This window comes from Aotus nancymaae, unplaced genomic scaffold, assembly GCF_030222135.1.
Source record: "Aotus nancymaae isolate 86718 unplaced genomic scaffold, 86718_ANA_hifiasm-v0.15.2.pri h1tg000006l, whole genome shotgun sequence".
Lineage (NCBI taxonomy): Eukaryota > Metazoa > Chordata > Mammalia > Primates > Aotidae > Aotus > Aotus nancymaae.
In genome coordinates this window covers 78,656,489-78,679,267 of record NW_026988417.1, presented here as the reverse complement: position 1 = coordinate 78,679,267, position 22,779 = coordinate 78,656,489, and the positions used below count along the sequence as shown (strand labels likewise).

At 35.8% G+C, this 22,779-nt stretch overlaps 1 protein-coding gene across 1 annotated transcript in view; it reads right to left on the bottom strand.

Moving 5' to 3' along the window:
• Nucleotides 1–22,779, bottom strand: part of ARHGAP24 (Rho GTPase activating protein 24) — a 499,880-nt gene that overhangs the window by 276,067 nt on the left and 201,034 nt on the right. The window contains exon 3 of the mRNA XM_064368848.1: nt 1,269–1,356. Within this exon, the coding sequence (XP_064224918.1) occupies nt 1,269–1,356 (88 nt within the window). The remainder of the gene's footprint in view (nt 1–1,268; nt 1,357–22,779) is intronic.

The following is a 22,779-nucleotide window of genomic DNA, read 5'->3' as shown; positions in this document are numbered from 1 at the left end:
ACAATAAATCGGAAAAGAAATTTCCTCTACTGATACTTCAAAGACTTTGCAACATCTGGAATCTGGTTCTATACAGGGTATTCCACTAAGAAGTAAGAATCAAAGGATTTAATAAGGCAAATAAGATTCAGGTTTCTTACAATATGTTCTCCCTGGAGGGAAACAAATAACACATTGCATCTGACTAACCTTTCCGCACTTCAGCTGCATTAATTAACATTTAGTCATGGATTCCATCAGGAGCCAGATGAACTCAGTGCTACAGCTGTTTTCATTGAGAGGAAAAATATGCTTTCCCATTTTAGATTTCCAGCATTTATAAATATGGGGAAAAGACATTTTATTGACTGCCTTTGTGGCAGCATTATCGATAAGAACTCCATATTACTTACCCAAATAAATTCACATCCACCCTAGACTGTGATCAAGTCAATATCAATATTACATAAACTGGGTCAGCCAGAGCTAATACTATAAAAACCAGATTCTTACTTCCCTTTTTCTTACATTGAGGGATAAGGAAAGGTTGAAGAACTGATCAAAGAGGTACATGATGGCCTTGGAGGAATTGTTACTGGGTTAGGCAAAGATTTTAGTGGAGATCAGGTACACTAAGAGGAATGAATACAGACGACTAGGAAAAACTAACAGATGTTTCAGAAGTTGAACTGCAGGATTTGATGTCTTGGCAGAGTCGTCCTCGGCTCTACCACAGAAACATGTGGAAGTGGTTGACTGAGAGCAAAGCTGAGGTACAGAACTGTAATACTTGGTCGGTATTACAAGCATTAAGTACTAAGAGGTTTTTTGTTTTGTTTTGTTTTGTTTTGTTTTGTTTTGTTTTTTATAACAAAACCTCCTTTAAAATGCAACTGTGTGAGGAAATATGTCAGTGACTTCACTGGGTAAAGCATTCGACCTATAATATCTTGTCAAATTTCATATCACAAGAACACTGTAAAATCAAATTTATCTCCAATATTCCTGAGCAAATACTGTGTCATGACTTCTGGTCAACTATGGAGTCTCATGGACAAATGGAAATCCAATAGTTATGTGGTCAGAGTATGTGTGTGTGAGTGCATTCATTTGTACTAATATATGAACCTGCAGTCATTATGTGTGTCAACACTAACCAAATTTGATACTTGTGTCCTCAAATTAAGGTTCTCAGTCATGACTCAAAAAGAATGAAACCTGCCTGACCTATCTGCACCTTTACAAACACAGGAGGACAATAATTTAATCAGACTAGGAAAATATCTTACCTGGAACTACTTCAAAAAGGAACTTCCCTGGGTTCTCTTCATTGCAGGGATGCTCTAAAACTTTATTTCCAGGCAGAAAAATGGTACCCTGTAAACACAAATACCCAAACATCAACATCATCAGATAGCAAACATCAGATATCATCATTATAATCAGTGAATATCTAAGGTGTATCTATAACCCAATATATACTAAGATGCATCAGACTCTTTTATATTCCCAATAATCAAAAATTATATGCCAGAATCACATTCACTTAAGATTTAAGAAATACTTCTTGAGCATCTAATATGTATAGGACTAATATGTATGTTAACTGCTAGGTTCATCTTAAGCACCAATTTATTAAACACATTGTGTGTGCCAGAAATTTTACTAAGCATTCTACCCATATCGTATTATTTAATTGTTAGTATAATCTTATAAGGTAAGTATTATTTTCTCCATTTTCTAACTCTGTAAACAAGCCAGACTTTGCCAAAGTTGTATTAAGGCTTCTTTTGATTATCTCTTCTCTTTCTTTCTTTCTTTTTTTTTTTTTGCTTTCTTTCTTTTTTATTTTGTTTATTGAGATGGGGTTTCACTCTTGTTGCCCAGGTGGGAATGTAATGGTGCACTCTCAGCTCACTGCAACTTCCACCTCCTGGGTTAAGCAGTACCATTGCCTCAGCCTCCCCAGTAGCTGGGATTATAGGCACCTGTCACCACACCCAGTTAACTGTTGTGTTTTTAGTAGAGACAGGGTTTCATCATGTTGGCTAGGCTAGTCTTTAACTCTTGACCTCAGGTGATCCAAAATGCCCCAGCTCCCAAAGTGCTGGGATTATAGGAGTGAGCCACTGCATCCAGTTATCCCTTCTCTTTTCTCTGTTTAAATTTCTCTCTTTAGTGGATCATTTCATTCAGTGCTGAGATATATTTAAAAGTCTATGTCATTAAAAAAATTACTTTGACTTCCCCCTCCAGCTATTATTCTATTTTTTTTCCTTGCCTAGCAAATAGTTGTCTCTACTGAATCTATTTCCTCACTGTATCCACTGCAGCCTGGTTGATGCACCCATAATTCCACTTACATGACTCTCATAAGCTGCATGTGTGATAATGTTCACTTCTCAGTGAACTTGACTTTCTGGTAGTATTCATCACTATTGACCACTCTTTCCTTGAAGCATCTTCTTTTCTTTGTTTCTTGGTTTTCTCTAGGTTTTTCCCTCATTTCTCTGTTGTCTGAATCTCTTTTGCTGACTCTAATTGACCTTTAAATATTAGTTTTTAAAAAGATTTATCCAATGATCTCTTCTCTTCTGACTCTCATACTCTCTTTCTCTAGCTCATCCATGCCTATGACGTCAATAACCAACTATAAGTCAATGAATATCAGAGTAATGTTTCTAACTAACCTAGGACACTCTGAGTGTCAGATACATTCAAAAGCTTATTTGACATTTACACTTGTGTATCTCCAAAGCATCTTAAACTCAACTTAGTTAAATTAAAATGCAAGTAAATCTGGCTCTCATTATGTATTCCCCAGCTCAGTGACTGACACCCTCTTCTATTCAGTTGCAAAAGCCAGAAATGTTGAAATCATTATCTCTACTGTATGTCTCTACTACTACCACTCTCTAATTTCAAGCAACTATTATCTCTTGCCTAGAATTTTTCAAATGCCCCTTTGCTGAATTCTCCACAATATTCTAACATCTTTCAATCCATTTTTTTTCTTATTGCAGCTGGAGTGTTTTTAGAGATAAATGATCTTGCAACTTTTCTGCTTAAAAATCTTCTATGACTTTCATTTGCTTTAGGAAAAAAGTCTAGGTGGTCTGACTCTACCCAGGTCTCTAAACTAATGTTTCTGTTCTTATAGCTGTTTTGCTTTCTATGGCTTTCTATCATCCAGCAACTACTCTGCTATAAATGGCAGCATGCGCCCATCTGCCTTAGGACAACATTCTTTCCCTGGTAATTTTATACCATTTTTAAGATTGGCTACATCTAAAATATACTTGCATAGATTCTTGAATTTTTCCTGGACTGATTTACCATCCTAAGTAGTTATGTTATTTGTAAAAATGAATTGATTAAAGTTCATCTCCCTCATTAAACTGTAAGGGACCAAAAATAATATGTGTTTTACTCCCTAATTTACCACTAATGCCAAGGATTTTGCCAGGCATATAGTTAATGTGTAAAAATGTGTATTGTTGAGTGAATGGGAACTGTTAGCATAATGAAGCCAGTATTAAGAACTAAGTGTGCTGAAATCAAAGCCCCATGCTCTCGTCCATCTTATTATATTGTCCACTTTTCCCAGCTCGAAAAATGGTTAGTAATATTTAGCTGAAGTAGTATTTTACTCAATTTTCATCCTATTTGGTTTGGCACAGAAAATGATAGTCCTCAGCCATTTCCCTCCTTCTGGGCTTGGATTGATAAAGCATAGCACTCCCCAACTAAAACCCAGAAAATTGTAGGTTAGAAGTATCTCTCTCCCTCCATGCCTTACAAGGTGAGGTGTTGGAGGAATTGCCTTTGCTCTCCGCCTCCAGGAAGTACATTTTCTTGTTTTTTTAATCATATCTAGTTTTCTCTGGCCTGTAGATCCCATTTCTCATTTTGTTTTCCTATCTTTGAAGTAATTTTTAAAAATTACTCAATATTTTGAAGATACTCATTATAATAAAGACTTTTTATTATATAAATTTAATCTATATGGTTTCCACATAATGTGGTAAAAACAATTGTTTCAATTAAGAATTTATTCTACTTACTGAAGTGACTTTGTGAAGTAATTGAATTTGTGATTTATCTTAGTTTTAGAACATGGCATCTAATATTCATTGATGCACATGTGTGTTTGTATGTGTATATATGGCTCCTGTTTAATTCTATGGCTTCAGGCTGTACTTAAGATCTTGAATTGTACATATGCCATATAAGTTGAATTCAAGCAACTCTCTGGCATAAACACTACCTCCATGAAATCTTAAACTGTCATATTTGGTAATTTAAAAACTCCAAGTAATACTATCCTTTGTTGTCTTTTTTGTACATGTGGAATAGCTACTTCTGGCTGAAATTTTTATTAACATTTTCCTTTATACAAATTTTATATTTTGACAAGTTTCTCAAGCAAGTCATAACATAAGAATAGTAGTTTAAATATCAACAAACAAGGCTTAGGGTAAGATATGCTGTAATTGACAAACATTTACTGTGGTTATTTTACTAGGTTATTCAGTAAATAAAATAAAGTCATTTAACTGAAATAGCTAACTTGATCACATTGTATAGAAATTCTGTAAAGTTCATAACTAAAGGAAATGTCTTAAACATGATAGTTATTTTCAAAGTGTTTAGCAATGTTTATAGTGCTGAAAATGCAGACAAACAAACAAAAATCTCTAATTTACCCACTACAGATAACCAATGTTAACACCATGTAAATTCTCCCATAGTTTTACGTATTTATGCATGTGTATATAAACATACAGAACAATTTTCACAAAACAATAATCAAAATAAAAAGATGTTTATCTGCTTTAAAACTTAAAAGTCATATATTGTTATTGTGCAAAATGTAGTAATCTACATCTTTTTTAAAAGCTGAGTTATATAGTACTTGCTTCAGTATACATACTTTTATGTTCTCTACTGATGTAATATGTTTATAATTTTTGTGTTATAAGGAACATATTACGTATAAAGAACATAAAGAACATCCATGAGGCTAAGTCTTTGAGCTTCTCCCTGGTGTATTACTTTAGGCCAAATACCTAAGAGAGAAATTAGTCATTAAAAATTATGCACTGCTTGTTTGTGTGAGTTGGTTAATTCTTCCATTGCTGCTCTAAATTAACCAGAGAAGCAACAGACTAATAAACAAGTACAGGTCAGGTGCCCAATCTAACTCAAAAGTAATATGTTGACAGACTACCATGTGTCAGATATTATTTCTTTAATTATCTCAGGTGAAGTGAAGTGTGTGAAAAAAGAATACTCTTTACTCTCAGTACCAGAATAACATGGTACATAATTATAAAACAAATGAGTGTGACAGTATTTAAAAAATCAAATAAATATAATAAAAGTTTAAGAAGAGAGTCATAAGGGCAGGCTGATTAGTTAAGGAAAAGCATAATGATTTTAAGAGGAAGATAGGGTTTTAAGACTTAGTGACCAAGGGATAATCTTTCAAAGTGGAGGAAATAACATCAACCAAAGCAGAAATTAGATCCATATGCGCAGCAGAGCACATTAGAATAAGCAAAAGATCCATGTGGAGGAATAATTAGGAAATGAAGATTGTTGGTTACATGTGTTGAGGATGTGCTGTAGAAATTCTAAGCCTAGGCAGAGGATTTTACACTTGATATTCGTAGCAGCTGAGAACCAGGGTAGGTTCTTGAGCAAAGCAGATGGAGATTTAATGATACCAGACGCTTAAAAGTTTGTTATCATAAAGCAATTAATTTGACATAAGAGAGTAAAGTCAAGAAAGGTATTGTCAGTAGAAATGGCATACATTTACATTACAGACGCATTATCATACATTTTTAAGAAACGTGTACAGAAACTAGTCATAGCTTAAACAGGAAACAAAGAAGGAAGAGTAAAAGATTACTTCAATTTTTCTCTATATCTAGAATATTTCCCCTGTTAGATATGGGAATTAGGAAGATTTAAGCCTCATAAGGCCCATGAACTTGAGCCAAAACCATGTGATATTTTAAAATTCTCTCTTAGTAGATATGATGGATATTCCATGTTTGTTCCCCCAGATTTTCTCTCCATTCCTCACTCTATTCTACACTCTGAGAGACTGATCTCTATAAATTGCATAAACCAAGCTCTCTTGATCTCTGGCTTCAGGTTAGGTTTGAGAGGCTACATCGGGATGTCAGAAGACTACAAGAGGGATAGGTCAAGATATTTATTCACCTATTTCCTTCCATGCTAGTTGCAACATGGTCCTACTTGTATTGGGCTAAATCTTAAAGTCACATCACAGACTTCTCCACATTCCAGTAGAGCTAAGTAAGAGTGGTCAGGAGTTCCTCTGTGTTTTTCACTCCAGAGTGTTTTATCTAACCTTTCCAAAACTTGGTAAATGGTTTTTAAAATCACACACTCTTCAATCACCGTTTTTGTGACAAAGCTATCAATTACTAGCTGGAATACTGAGTGACAAAAGGAATCAGGGTGCAAGTGTCCTGAGTTTTCTAAGTAAGGGTATGTTATCCCTTGATGTTCAATATGCCTCATGGCAAACTTTGGATGATCAGAGAGAAGAAGCTCAAGTATAACAAGGAAATGTAAACTTTTTGACAAGCGTTCAGCACATATGGTAACAATTTCATGACAATAATTAACCAGCACTTTCAGAATGCAATTATACATATTTTTATTCCTGATAAGAAATATTCTTTTCATAAAGAATCTTTAAAACTTCAAAATGAAATATGATAAACAAAATCTTTTATAGTTTGACAGCTAAGAGTTGGCAAAAGCGATATAATTCACAACCATACTAGTAGTTTACTGTCAGCTAAAATTACTATTAAAAAGAAAGATCATCTCTAGTAAATATCAGATCACTGAGCCAAAACCACAAGAAATTGGGGGTAAGGCTAGATGCTGTTGAAAATAGGCACAGGGATCTTATTCTTTGGAATTTGGGTTGGAAAAATACATGCATGTGCAATAGCTCTGTTAGTTTAATAAGCACAATGCTGAGATTTTTTTCCAGCATAAACTATGACTATGAGTATCACAGTGAACTAGAAAAATCTCAGCTTGACAATATATATGCGTTTTAATGAGATTAGACAAAGGTTTGAAAGTGAGATCAAGGTGAAATAAATATTATTCAACAGGTGTTATTAAAATGACATAAGTTGGTTCAATTTTTTTCTTTATAGCAAGTAATTTCATTAATTTATTAAACACATATTAATGTTAATTAAAAAACACCTAGCAAGTACCAGGCCCTGTCCTAGGCACAGAGAACATAAAGGTGAGAAAGGCCAATAAAGTAATTTTTGGACAAAGTAATTTCCTGTGTCCAAAAATTACTCAGGGAAGGCAGAAAATTGAAAAAAAAAGTATTACATATTAAGGCCCTGTTATGAAAAGGAAACAGGATACTGTACACTTATGAAAAATATTAAATTGTAATCATAAGTGTTCTGGCTATATAATAATTTCCTGATAACAATGAATTTTGTGATTAAGTAAATCTATTCTAGAGTCAAGCTGCCTAGGTTCAGGTTCCCATTAACACCTTTTAGTCACATGACTTTAGGCAAAATCTTACTTTGCTAAACACTTTGCATGTTATTTATGTCATTAATTCACCCAATTACTCTGTAACATAGGTATTTTTGTTTTTATAAATGAGAAAAATAAAGCTCAGGAAACATCAGGCAGAAACTCTGGCCTGATAAATTCTTAATACATATTTGTGTGAACAAAAAGTGATGGAATGAATGCAAATTGCTCTAAGGATTTAGCTTTAGCTGTTAAGCCAATTTATGTTCTTCTTTCTAATCAATGCTGCTATTAAAACAGTTTGGGGAAGTTTTATAAATAGTTATCGAGTTCTTCTTCCCTTCTGAAATTAGTTACATAGATTCCTGGGGTACTGCCAGGGGGAGAAAAGAGAAGAGAAGACTTCCAAATTCATAACCATTTTGGAATCTACCTTAGTAATTCTGATGCCTAATTATTTGGGGGAACACTGATCTAAGCACTGTTATAAATTTCCTTATAGAAAATTGTAGCATACTATCAGTAAAGTTGTACACACTATAGAATGTAGTATATTCTCAGCTAATAAAAACACAAAAGCAACTAAAACACATATTTCTAAATCATTATTTAAATTAAAAATGACAAACAATAATATGAAACTATTTTATAATTAGCAAATAAATAGAAACAAATTATTTATACAGATGTCTCATCTTGCTGTTTTATACTGTAAACTGCAGAACTACACTTGAGAAACATTATCATTCTGGGTTCATTCAATTTTAAAGCATTTTCATTATATTATTTAATACTACAGACATTCAGATCCTAGGAGACTAACAGGAGAGCATTAATTTTGATAGAGAAAAATATATGTAGTGTTTTGAGTGTTCCTGATATAACTAATTTTAAAACATTTAACCCTTTCTTTCTAGACACAAGGATCCTTTACCCCATGTGAATTTCCACACTGGACAAAACAAAAGAACGTAAATTTCTTCTCATATAGAGTTTTCCTGCATGAGCATTCATCTTGGGAGCATAGCCATCACCAGCCTAACTACACTGGGGTCACTTCTTTTTTTCAGCATGTTCTGATTCCTTAGAGAATGGAGACATTCCTCAATTATGAGAGGAGACACATTGGAAATGAGAGAAAGAAAGAAAACCAAAAGTCTATAATCGCACTCTCAAAACTGTAAGAGATCTAGAAATTACCTTTATTAATATACATCTATTATATGAACCCCTCTGCAATATTACATGCATTCAGCATTTGTCTGGAACATCCCACTACCTTTCTTGAGGTGCTTTTTGTTATTTTTGAAAAATTTTAACTGAGAGGAAAAATGGATACAAATGTTGACACAAAACCACCCAACAATTTCCATTCCAAGTTCCTCTACTTGGAGTACCTTTTCCCACCCTGAATTGTAGTAACCAACATCTGCAGAGGTTTATATGTGCCAGAACTATTGTGATCTTACAGAAGGAATGGTAAGGCACCAATAAGTTGAGGAGCATGCAGCTGATAACGTCAGACACAATTGGATCTCAAGGAGTCCAAGCTCCACTTCCTTAACCAGATCATCTGTGATGGGAAGACATCCTGTGGTTTATTGTCTCCTTCACTTATTCATTTATTCATCAAGCATAAATGTAGGATGTTGAAAATGCCAAAATGCTTAGAAAAAAATGAAACTGTTAATATAAGCTATCTTTGGATAGTTGGGTTATAGATAACCTTTGGATAGTTAGGTAGTTGGGTTATAGATAATTTTTATTTTGCTAAATTTTTCTATTTAAAACATTTTAAAAAATGAGTACATATTACTTGTGCACTAACAAAAACATAGAAATATGTTTCTATTAATTAATGAACTTATTTTTTTGAGATAGAGTCTGACTCTGTCACCCAGGCTGGAGTACAATGGTGAAATCACAGCTCACTGCAACCTCAGCCTCCCAGGCTCAAGCCACCTCCCATCTCAGCCTCCCAAATAGCTGAGACTACAGGGACTACAGGTGCATGCCACCATGCCTGGCTAATTTTTTTATTTTTTGTAGAGATGGAGTTTTGCCATGATATCCAGGCTGGTCTCAAACTCCCAAGCTCAAATATCTGCCCATCTCAGACTCTTGAAGTGATGGAATTATAGGCGTGAGCCACCACTCACAGCCTAGAAATATATTTTAAAAACAAATAAAATGACAGGAGAAAGCAGGGTTGCACAGGGGCATTTGGGAACCTTAAACTTAGGTTTCTGCCTTGCAGTAAGGACCGTGGAAGACAGTGCTAGAAAATGTGTAATTTTTCACTGAATAATGGCCACCCAAAGATATCAGGTCCTGGCCGGGCACAGTGACTCACTCCTGTAATCCCAGCACTTTGGGAGGCCAAGGAGGGCAGATCACCTGAGGTCAGGAGTTTGAGACCAGTCTGACCAATATGGTAAAACCCTGCCTCTACAAAAAATACAAAAATTATCTGGGTGTGGCTGGGCGCGGTGGTTCACGCCTGTAATCCCAGCACTTTGGGAGGCTGAGGCGGGTGGATCACGAGGTCAGGAGATCGAGACCATCCTGGTCCACATGGTGAAACCCTGTCTCTACTAAAAATACAAAAAATTAGCTGGGCATGGTGGCGTGTGCCTGTAATCCCAGCTACTCAGGAGGCTGAGGCAGAAGAATTGCCTGAACCCAGGAGGCGGAGGTTGCAGTGAGCCGAGATCGCGCCATTGCACTCCAGTCTGGGTAACAAGAGCGAAACTCAGTCTCAAAAAAAAAAAAAAATTATCTGTGTGTGGTGATGGGCGCCTTTAGTCCCAGCTACTCAGGAGGCTGAGACAGGAGAATCATTTGAACCTGGGAGGCAGAGGTTACAATGAGCTGAGATTGTGCCATTGCACTCCAGCCTGGGCAATAGAGCGAGATTCTACCTCAACAACAACAACAACAACAACAACAACAAAAAGATATAAGGTCCTAAAAAAAAAAAGGATATCAGGTCCTAATCCTTGAAATCTGGAAATATTACTTTATTAGAAAAGAGGGTCTCTGCAGATGTGATTAAATTAAGGAGCATGACAGAGAGATTATCCTGGATTATCCGGGCGGGCCCTAAATCTAGTCGAAAGTGTCCTTAGAAGAAAGACAGGGAGATTTGGTTTACACACTGGGGAGAGGCTACACGAACATGGCGGCAGAGATGGGTGTGGCATAGCCACAAGCCAAGGACTGCTGACAGTCACCTGAAGCTGGAAATGAAAAGGGACAGCTTTCCCCTCAAGCCCTGAAAAGACAGTTTGGTCCTGCCACACCATGATTTCAGACTTATCTAGGAGATAATAAATGCCTTTTGTTTTAATCCATCAAATTTGTGGCAATCTGTTACAGCAGCCAATGGAAACTAATACAAAAAGGTGGAAACAAACCTTCCAATGACCTAGAAAGGAGCCTGTAAACAGCGGGGTTTTTAAAATGAGTCCACCCTAAATCCTCAAATGCTGGTAAATGATCCTAACTCTTAATTAGCCAATATTTTTTGAAGAGAATCCAGAGTTTGCAAGGCATTCAAAGAGGTGGCAGCCAAAGAAAATCCCTTCTCACCCCACCCTCTTCTCTCTTAACAGGAGGAAACTGTTAAACCAATGTCACGTTAATGTCCTGGGAACCCCAAGCCTGAATATCTGTGGCAAGAAACGGAGTTCAATTACTAAATGTCATTTTATAACTTTTATTATTTCTCAACTAGGAAAAGAAATGTGAGCTGTTCAGGGGGTGGTAAATGCCACGTGTCTGAAGCAAAGTCTACGGCAGTAAGAAAAAAATAAAAAGAAAAGGAAAGGTTTTGAAGTTTGTGTCTCATTATGAAACAGAGACGTGAAGAGCGAAAAACAGTCATAGCTATACAATATGTATTACGGGCAACTCTAGGACTCTAAATAGAGAAGGGCCCAATAAGCCATTATCTGTGGACCGGAAAATTGATGATAAAACAGTCACATTTGAGATCTTATTTTAATTAACTAATAAACCCTCTGTGTGTTTAAAAAATTAAGTGGAAAGGACCTAGAATTAACCTTGGAAGAAACTATATAATCTCTAATTCTGGAGTACAAAATAACCTGATACACTGAATACAAGAACCTTGAGAATTTTTAGCAACAAAGTAAAACTGTTTTATTGCTAGATTAATAATTTTCCATATATTTTTAAAATTAGAAAGTTTCATAGGGAGAACAACATCTCAGCAGGAAGAAACAATTGAGGACTTAATCATACAGATGCTTTTGACATTTTGAATTTGATTTTTAAAAAATCAATTCAATGTAAACTTTTAATACAGTTTTCATTTTTAAACAAAGATAATATTTTATGTCTTCATAGATTAAAATTAGAAATAAAAGTAATATGCAGAGAAAAAACATATTTCACAAAAATGTTAATACTTTTGCTATATGGTTGATTTATTTTAAGTTCAAAGGTACATGTCCAGGTTTGTCATGGAGGTTTGCTGTACAGATTAATTTGTCACCCAGGTACTAAGCCTAGTACCCAAGAGTTATTTTTCCCACTCCTCTATCTCCTCCCACCCTTTACCCTCTAATAGTCCCCAGTGTCTGCTGTTCCCTCTATGTGTCCAAGTGTTCTCATCATTTAGCTCCCACTTATAAGTGAGACCATCTGCTATTTGGTTTTCTGTTCCTGTGTTAGTTTTATAAGGATGTTGATCTCCAGCTCCATCCATGTCCCTGTAAAGGACATGATCTTGTTATTTTTTTATAGTTGCATAATATTCCATGGTATATGTGTACCACATTTTCTGTATTTAATCTACATGGGCATTTAGGTAGATTCCATGTCTTTGCTATTGTGAATAGTGCTGCAATGAACATACATGTGTATGTGTCTTTATGGCAGAATGATTTATCTTCTTTGAGTACATACACAGTAATAGGACTGCTGGGTCAGATGGTAGTTCTGTCCTACTAAGAGTATGTAAGCATTCCTTTTTCTCAGCAACTTTGTCCTCACCTGTTATTTTTTGACATTTTAATAACATTTTACTAACATCTCACTCTGACTGGAGTGAGATGGTGTCTCATTGTGATTTTGATTTGCATTTCTCTAATGATACATGGTTAGGAATTAGTAAATAGTAGCAACTCATTAACGTCATTTTGCTTTTAAGTCCTATTTGGTAACTAATTTGGTAATTACTAGAACAGAGTTTTCATACTCCATAAACATCTCTTATTACTGTTTATATTTATGGTCTAATATTAACATACATATTGAAAAGTGATCACAAATGTACATATATTACTCATAGTAACTTGTGGTGAAGGATAAACGAGGCCTGTGCAAGAAAGTATTTGATGTGTCTGTGAGTTTTTAGGTTCATTTTGCAGGAAGATTTTATTTGGCAAATTAAGAAGTGAAGACCAGCAAGCCTCTGACCTAGAACTAGTCCGAGTCTAGCTGAGGAAATTGAACAACAATTTCCTCAGCTCCCTCAGATCATTATGCCACCTACCAATGACAGGCAGGTGGAGATCAGACAAAAAGAAGCCTGTTATTTCCTTTCTTTTCTAAAAAAGAAATACACAATTAACAAGTAATTTATGACCTAAAGCAGCTGCTTTGTGAGTACTCAGAACTCAGGGTGCAATAGTCATGCTGGTCTCCTTTTCATTCCAGGTTGAGGTAATCAACTTTCATTCGTGTGCCAGAGACATCAGTGACCTAATTTTTGCCTAGGACAATAAATAGTCCAACTTTAATAATGTTCATTAGCGTTCCGTTCCTTTTCTCAAGAAAATAGCACATATTGGGTCCTGCACATATGTCCAAAGGGCAGAAACTATTTTCAACTATTTCTATTTCTAACAAAAAATAAAAAAAAACTATAAGGGATTACTGTTTGTTATTACCTATGTGTTTATCCAGAACTTTCTGAGGATCTAAAGTCTGAATTTAAAATCAACTTGTATTTTATGAGTATTATAATCAACAAAGTATCAGTGGAGCATATTATTGGAAATATTTTGCTAGACATGGTGAAAATAAAAGTTAAATAACAGTTCCTATCTCAGTCAAAATAAAATACTAATTCAAGAAGCACAAGGAAGAGTTCAAAAATTTCTCTGATGGGGGGAAAAGCACAAACAGATCATCTATATTTCAGCATTCTCTTTACCCACAAATATAGCAAAAAAAAAAAAATGTCCTTGCATGAGTGTAGAGCAGTGGCATTAGCAAAGAAATCTGAATGTAAAATACTATAAAGGCAGGGCATGGTGGCTGATGCCTGTAATCCTATCAATTTGTTTGGGAGGCCAAGATGGGAGGATTTTTTGATGTCAGGAGTTACAGACCAGCAACGGCAATAGAGCAAGACTCTATCTCTACAAAAAATTTTTAAAAATTAGCTAGGCATTGTAACATGCTCCTATAGCCCTAGCTACTCAGGAGGCTGAGGCAGGAAGTTAACTTTAGCCCATGAATTCAAGGCTGCAGTGAGCTATCATCGCGCCACTGCACTCTAGCTGGGTGACAGAGCAAGACCCTGTCTCAAAACAACAACAAAAACCACTGTAAATAAAATAAGGTGTTCATTTAATAGATCTAAAACATACATCGTTTTGAAAAGCATGTGTTTCAGGGAAATGTGTTTTGTGTCTAGTGGAAATTTGTTTCACTAGATTTTGAAAGTATGTTAATGATGGTTAGTCATAGAAAAATGTTGATATAAAAGTGGACTCTATTAAAATTCTTTATTATGACAGATGAGTTTTAGTAAGCAAGATGAAATTTTACATTATCATTTGGTCTTAACTAGTAGGTTTCACAGTATAGTAAGCATTTTTATTTAATAATCAAGCAAAATACATTTTTATTGAATTGCTTTAAAATATGGTATATCCAGTGATACAATGGATGTAATATTTAATAGATTTGAGGTCCATAAAAAAATTTCTCTAATAATTTTACATCTACACATCACATAAAGTAGTTTAAAGTTATTCAGTTCATCCTCCTACAAATGCCTGAATTCTGTTTTCATCCAGCTTGAGGAAGATCACTTCATAATAGTCACCTCTGACCCTTTTTAACTTCTACTTCATACCCAGCTGAAATCTGGCTCTTAAGGATATCTGTGCCCTCTCTCCTGTAACCATTGGCTGAGAATATCCTCTGGCTCTTGGCATCTTTAAAGACGCCCACCACTCCCACGTTGTCTTCTTTTTCCCTCTTTATATTATATTCATCTGTTAAGAAAATTTAATCTCCAGACACCTCATGACCCAGATATTCCTACTAAATCCACGCTTATTTGTCACTATAAACTGTTATAGCATGGGGCTCCAAAACAGTACCCAACATGACAAGCCATAGAGGAGAGAATAAAAACATGAATTCTGGAGTCAAACTGTCTTTTTTCACATATCAACTTTACTCCTTGTTAGGTACAACTCTGAGGAAGTTCCTGACCTTCTCTCTGCCTCATTCTCTTCATCTATAAAACACAGATAATACTAGCAATTAACTCATATGACTGTTGATAGCTGAACATGATGCCTGCATGTGGTAAGCACAGAAAAAATGCTAATTTCTAAAAATGTTGGACTATAACCTTCCCTATCTGCACAATGTAATTCAATCAAAAGGTTCTAACATTTTGCTCACTCTATAGGTGCTCTGATTACACTGTTGTTGCTCACGGTGTGTGGTCACTTTTCACATGAATATCTACATGCATGCAAGTGATATTATATTCATTGAAGTAATTATCGAACCTAAATATGTATATGTCTTATTTTTATATTATATGTATACTTGTACATTTTCTTTGTTAAATTTTTTGTTGGTTTGAGTAAAAAAAATTAAGTTTTAGATTATAGTATCTGTCATTTGTATAAATTTTACTACTTTACAAAGGATTTTAAAATATATCTTATTTAAACTTGGTACAAATCTCATATTACATTACTTTTATAATTTGCATTTTCTCATATTTTTAGTTTGGGATACATTTTATAGACAATAGTAGATCATAATTCACACTATAGTGTGTTATTATTCTTAGTAATACATAAAATGATGGTTTGTCTTACATTTGATTTGGTCTTACATTAATCGAACTATGGTTTAAATGTGAAGAACAGATATATTTTTCTTTATATTCTTTATATTAATCACTAAAAGCAATACAATCTAAAGGAAACTCTTACCTTTTCTACTTTCCTAAGTGACTGCATTCTACTTAGATTTATCCACTCCAAACTTTTAAAACTCCAAATTGAACCTTTGTCAAAGTACCTTATGATGTTTTCTTACTTTTAATTAAAAAAAATTGTATCCGATTGCTTATACATTAAAAAATATTTAATAAGCCCTACTATATTCCAGATAAGGTATTGAGGATATAGCACTTAAAAACAAAATACAAGGTGACAAAAACAAAATGTAGATCTTGTCCTCGGAGTTTGCTTTGTAATGAACAAAGAGAAATATATGCCATATGATGCCACATATTACTTAAGTTGTTAAAAGTATTATTAAATAAATGAAGACAAAGAACTGAGTATCATAGTTTTTAATCCCTTCACAGGTCACAGTACATGGTCTTATACACAGTAAACGGACAATACATTCAGTACTTGTAAAGGTCCCTTGGCAAAAGTTACATTTAGATGCCACCTAACTTCTCCTATCACTACCATATTTTCTCTTATTTTTCGATGGCCTCTATTCCAAAGCTATCTTATAATTTTCTTATGATGGTCAAAAAATTCTAACTCATAAATAAGGGGTTTAATGTTAACACTCCAATGTAATTCTCATAAGCATTTTTAGAAACCTGAGCTTGAGGGAGAAATGGTTTCTTGGCTAAAAGGCTGAAAGCTACAATGTAGAAAGAGGATCTATTAAGGTGCAGTATTAAAAACTTGTATGCAGGCCAGGTGCGGGGACTCACGCCTGTAATCCCAGAACTTTGGGAGGCAGAAGCGGACAGATCACCTGAGGTCAGGAGTTCGAGACCAGCCTGGCCAGCTGGCCAAGAGGGTGAAACCCCATCTCTACTAAAAATACAAAAAATTAAAAAATTAGCTGGGCATAGCAGTGGGCGCCTGTAACCCCAGCTACTCAGGAGGCTGAGGCAGGAGAATCGCTTGAATCCGGGAGGCAGAGGTTGCAGTAAGCTGAGATCACACCACTGCACTCCAGCCTGGGCAACAAGAGTGAAACTCTGTCTCGAAACAAACAAATAAACAAAAACATTGTATGCAAATGGACACAGTGAATCTACTAATAAATCTGACAAACGGAGTACAACCTAAATATTTTTCAGCAGGTGACTGGACAGAAAAACTGCAGTACATCCATACAATTGAATACTACTCTGCAGTAAAAAGTAAGGAGCTACTGATAACACATAACAGCATGAAATAATTTCAGGTGCATTATGTTCAATGAAAGATGCCAGGCTCAAAAGTTACATGTTGTAGATTGCATATATATAAATTTCTGGCAAAGATAAAATTGCAGGAACTGAATATATACCAGTTGTTACCAGTGGTTGAGGGTGTGGGAGGAGATGACTATGAAAGGACATAGGAAATTTTTTGGCGGATAGCATAACTGTTCTACACCTTGATTGTGGTGGTGATTACATAACTGCATGAAAATTATACCTCAATGAATCTGACTTTAAAAATGCACTGTTGTTGAAGCTCTGGCGTGTTGGAGAGTGCCTTAGTCTGTTTGGGCTGCTATAACAACATACCATAGACTGAATGACTTATAAAAAAAATAAATGTCTTTCTCACAGTTCTGGAGGTTGAGAAACCCAATATCAAGGTGCCAGCAGATTCGGTGTCTAATCAGCATCAGCTTTCTAGATGGCAGTCTTTTTGCTGTAACCTCACATGGCAGAAGGGGCAAGGATCTCTCTGGGGCCTCTTTAATAAGGGCACAAACCTTATTCCTGAGGGCACTACCCTCATGATGTAATCAACTTCCCAAGCTCCCACCTCTTAATATCATCATCTTGGAGTATTTCAACGTGTGAATGTAGTAAGGGACACTAACTACACACATTCAGAACACAGAAGAAGGCTGCCCACTGCTGCCAGACAAGTCAATGTAAAACAGTACTTCATCCTTCCTGGGTGTCCAGGACCATCTGTCATCTCATCCCACCTACCCTGAACATCTACCACACTCAATGCGGAGAAAATAGTAGTGTCTTTCACATGACAGGCACTAAAAATATGTGTAGAATGTGAAGTTGAACAAATGAATTAAAAAACATGTGAATGAATTTCTTATATGTCTATGGTCTTGGTGGCCAGGTAGCTTTTGATTATTCCATTTCCACTGCCTTAAAAGATAAAATTTACTTCTTTCATGGCCTCATTTTTATCATCAATGACCCAGTGTTTCAGTCATAATCCTGGATCCTTAGCTTCTTTTATACTCATTTTTCTCCTTTACCCTCCCAATACGTAGGCTTCTCTTCTTTATTCATTCCCACAAGTACATTCTCCTTTCACATGCTTCTCTGTGGTGGTCTCACTTCTGACCTCCACCTCTGCCCAGCTCTGTCCATCACAGCTGACCACAAAAAGCCTCCCTCTAACTGTTCTGAGTATATTTTCTATTTTTCAGACTCCTTCATGGGTCACTTATAACAAGTTAAAATTTCTGTTTGTGCTTACTAACAGGTTGTTAATGAAGCGGGGGGACTGTAGATTCTAGAGCTTCAACATACAAACACAACAACCAAAGTCATGTAAAAATAAGCACCACCTACATTTTCACAATAATGAAAGCAGAAGGGAAATATTGAAAACTGAGTACAAATGATGCTGAAAATTAAATGTGCATTTAAATCTTGACAATCTAGTCATATATTCTGCAAACAATCTCATTATAGAACATTAAACTCACAAACCCCAGGGCGAATAAATACAAAACAGAAGACAACATTTATATTTTTGTTTCTTGCATTTCATTGAACGACTTATTGACAATTTGTGTAAAAAAGTTTATCAAATTGAAGAGAGACTAATTGTTCATTGTGTTTTGAAAATGTATCTTTTCTTATAATACTTTAAAACCTATACAATGTGAATATATGTTTATGTATATGGAAAGATTTCAAAACTACTGTTAAGAAATAAATTTTATAAAACAGCTATCAAAAATATTAATTATTAATTAGGTTGGCATCTGTTTGCTATGCTGCTAATAGATAACCTAAAACAATCATTTTAAGATATGCATTATTCTAATTTTAAGAAAGTTGCATCCGTATAAATACAATGTATATCTGTTCTCTTAGCCAAAAGAAGAAAAGTTGGTATTTTTTGAAAACTTGTTTCGCTTCTCTATTTTGTGCGGCCGTTTCACCAAAACACAACAGAATGTACTTCCCTTTTTAAGTTACTCCTCTTCCTTTATCTTGTCTATATATTTACATATGCTAGAGTCATAAAGAGAGAAGCTTTATTACATGTGTGGGTGTATATTTTATATACATATATCTTATAACTAGAGAGAAAGGAAAAACAGAGACACACATTCACAGGCTGACTGGAATGGAATAGAGATGAAAAAATCTTTCAGAAGAAAAATATGTACCATGGGTTGATGGACTTTTGGACAGTCTTCCCCAGACTCAGCAACTGAGTCCAAATCTCTGGTTATTTTGTTCCCTCAGACAAGACATGAAGGAAGTATGATATGACCACATTGCAGATGGTTTGGATAACCAGCGTTCAGAAAAGAATTTTTATTAAATCCATTTACCATATGTTTTCATTAAGCTGGAGCCTCCATTTTATTATACAAATGCACATAGTACACACATATCTATATATGAATCTTGATGTCACGAACCCTATACTTTGTGCTAATGTGAGAGTTTACTGGGTTCCTGAATATCTGTCAGGACCACCCATGCAATTCTGAATTATAAAAAGAAAAAAAATTCAGTCAACCAAAATCTTACCAGATAAGACATGAAATATAAGGACAGGTTTTTATATTTGTGACAGCTGTCCCAAACTCTTGATTTATTGATGTTATTTATTTTACAGTGGGATGCAATTACTGTAAAATAATTGGCATCTTAAGATGCATAAGGCACAGCTTTTTTTGAAAAGATGCAAACAACAAAAAATGACAACAAAAACAAAACAAGACGGACACTGGGGACTCAGGGTGGGAAAAGTTGGGAGAAGGGTGAGGAGAAAAAGACTAAATATTGGGTACAGTGTACAGTGTTCAGGTGATGGGTGCACTAAATCTCAGAAATCACCACTAAAGAACTTACCATGTAATCAAAACCCACCTGTACCCAAAAAACTATTGAAATAAAAAATTAAAACAAAAGGCTATGAGGAAAGGAATATAATGAATAGATAATGTGATCAGGAAGATAAAATGTGTTTTAAGTCTAGTGTGGCCATACGAAAGAAGAAATATAAGTAACTGATAGAGGGAGAGATTACAGCTAGTGGTTACTATCACATCTCCCTTTCTATAAACTTTTTCTTTAAAAATCCTATAATTACAATGACACATAGAAATACCCAAAAGTTATTCACTGTATTTCTTACAATGAAATATTTCTTCCAATTCAAGATCATCTTAATTCATTAATTTCCAAGGGGAAAATTTCTCAAGGAATAAATATTGTAAATTATGTCTACATAAAAAATATAACAGCATGAAACAGAGAGAAATATTTTAATTTTGTTTTGTCTGGCAGAAGATACTATAAAAAGGAAAATACACCAGATTTTCCATTTTTTTCTCTAGTGATATCTTACACTCACAATGTCTACTTTACATCAAACTCTTAAAAATCAAAGGGTCTTTTCAGTGGAGTCAGTACTAAGTTCACCTTTCAAGCTCAGACTTCTAACCTTGATGTGCACATAGACTGCTCTTTCTCTACTTGGATATCTGACTAACACACAACATCACGTGAACACAAACAGAACTAAGCTCTTCAACCACCACCTCCCCAACCAGTCTCAACACCACCAATCAGCCTGCTCTACCTATAATCCTTCCTATCTCCATTGATGGCAATTTTGTCTTTCAGGGTATTCAGCCCAAAATCTTGAAGCTACCTTTGACTTTCCTCTTTCATACCACATCAGGTGCATTAGCAACTCCTGTTGCCTCTTTCCTTTTTTTTTTTTTTTTTTTTTTGACACAGAGTCTCACCCTGTCACCCAGGCTGGAGTGCAGTGGCGCAATCTTGGCTCACTGCAACTTCTGCCTCCTGGGTTCAAGCAATTCTCCCTTCCTCAGCCTCCCAAGTAGCTGGGATTTATAGGTGCCCGTCAGTATGCCCGGCTAGTTTTTATATTTTTAGTAGAGATGAGGTTTCACCATGTTGGTCAGGCTGACCTTGAACTCCTGACCACAGTGATCTGCCCACCTTGGCCTTCCAAAGTGCTGGGATTATAGGTGTGAGCCATCGCACCCGGCCCAGCTCTATCTTCAAAACAGATCTACAGCTGGTCATTTAATACTTCTACTGTGTGATCTCCTCAGGAAAATAAAAATTACTGCTAAGTCTGACTTATAAAATCTCGATTCGGTTTGTGTAACATAGTATTTCCTTAATATTATTAATTTTTAGTAGATAAATGTAACATTTTCCTCTAGATAACTTTGTAGCTGTGCTTTTATTCACTCAATAATATATATTAAATGCCTCCTATGGGCCAGGCACTATGCTAGGTACTTTGGATATATCAGTGAACAAAATAAAGATCTAGGTCCTAGTGGATTGTACAGCTAATGGCAGACAGACAATAAACAATACACAAAATGAATACATTATGTAGTAACTTAGACGATGAAAATGACTATTGAGAAAAGAAAAAACAGTAGAGAAAGTGAAGTCAGGAGTTATAGGGGTGTGAGGAGGGTATTGGTTAACAGTATTAAATAGAGTGGTCAGGATGTCTCTTTGAAAAGTAAATTTAAAAATTATTTTTTATGGAGACAGGATCTCGTTCTGTTGCCCAGGTGGGAGTGCAGTGGAGGATCATAGCTCACTGTAGCCTCGACCTCCCAGGTTCAAGTGATCCTCCCACATCAGCCTCCCAACTAGCTAGGACTACAGGCATGCACAACCACACCTGGCTAACTTTTTTTTTTTAATTATTTTTTGGTAGAGACAGGGTATCACTATGTTAACCAGGCTGGTCTTGAACTCCTGGGCTCAAGTGATCCTTGCACCTCAGCCTCCCATAGTGTTGTGATTACAGGCATGAGCCACTGTGCCCAGTTTGAAAAGTAAATTTTTTTTTTTTTTTTTTTTTTTTGAGACGCAGTTTCGCTCGTTACCCAGGCTGGAGTGCAACGGTGTGATCTCGGCTCACCGCAACCTCCGCCTCCTGGGTTCAGGCAATCCTCCTGCCTCAGCCTCCTGAGTAGCTGGGATTACAGGCACGCGCCACCATGCCCAGCTAATTTTTTGTATTTTTAGTAGAGACGGGGTTTCACCATGTTGACCAGGATGGTCTCGATCTCTTGACCTCATGATCCACCTGCCTCGGCCTCCCAAAGTGCTGGGATTACAGGCTTGAGCCACCGCGCCCGGCCAAAAAGTAAAATTTTTAATGGACACTTGTTAGTTTGATTTCCTTCTGCATATCTAGGAAGAGGATTGACGAAGAGGTGCCAAGAATAAAATGGTGTATACTGCTGTAGTCACTGATTCAAATCTTTCTCTATATCCATCAGAGAATCATGTTTGAAAAGGAAAAAGCAAAGACTAGATGGGACAAGGATGCAACCAAAAAATATCCACTTATGGGTTCAATATTTATGTCTCCCCAGAATTCATATGTTGAAGTCCTAATCCCCAATGTAATGGTAATTGGAGATGGGGTCTTTAGAAGGTAATTAGTTTTAGATGAGGTCATAAGTGTGTGACCTTCATGAAGGGATTAGGGCCCTTATAAGAGAGACATCAAGACTCTGTTAGTGCATTCTTGCAGGGCTATAAAGAAATACTTGAGACTGGGTAATTTATAAGACTCAATTGGCTTATGGTTCTGCAGGCTGTAAAGGGGGCATAATGCCAGCAGCTGCTTCTGGGGAGGCCTCAAAAAGCTTATAAACATGGCAGAAGGTAAAAGGGGAACAGGCATGTCACATGATGAATGCAGGAGCAAGTAGGGGGTGGCAGTGCCACACATATTTCAATGACCAGAT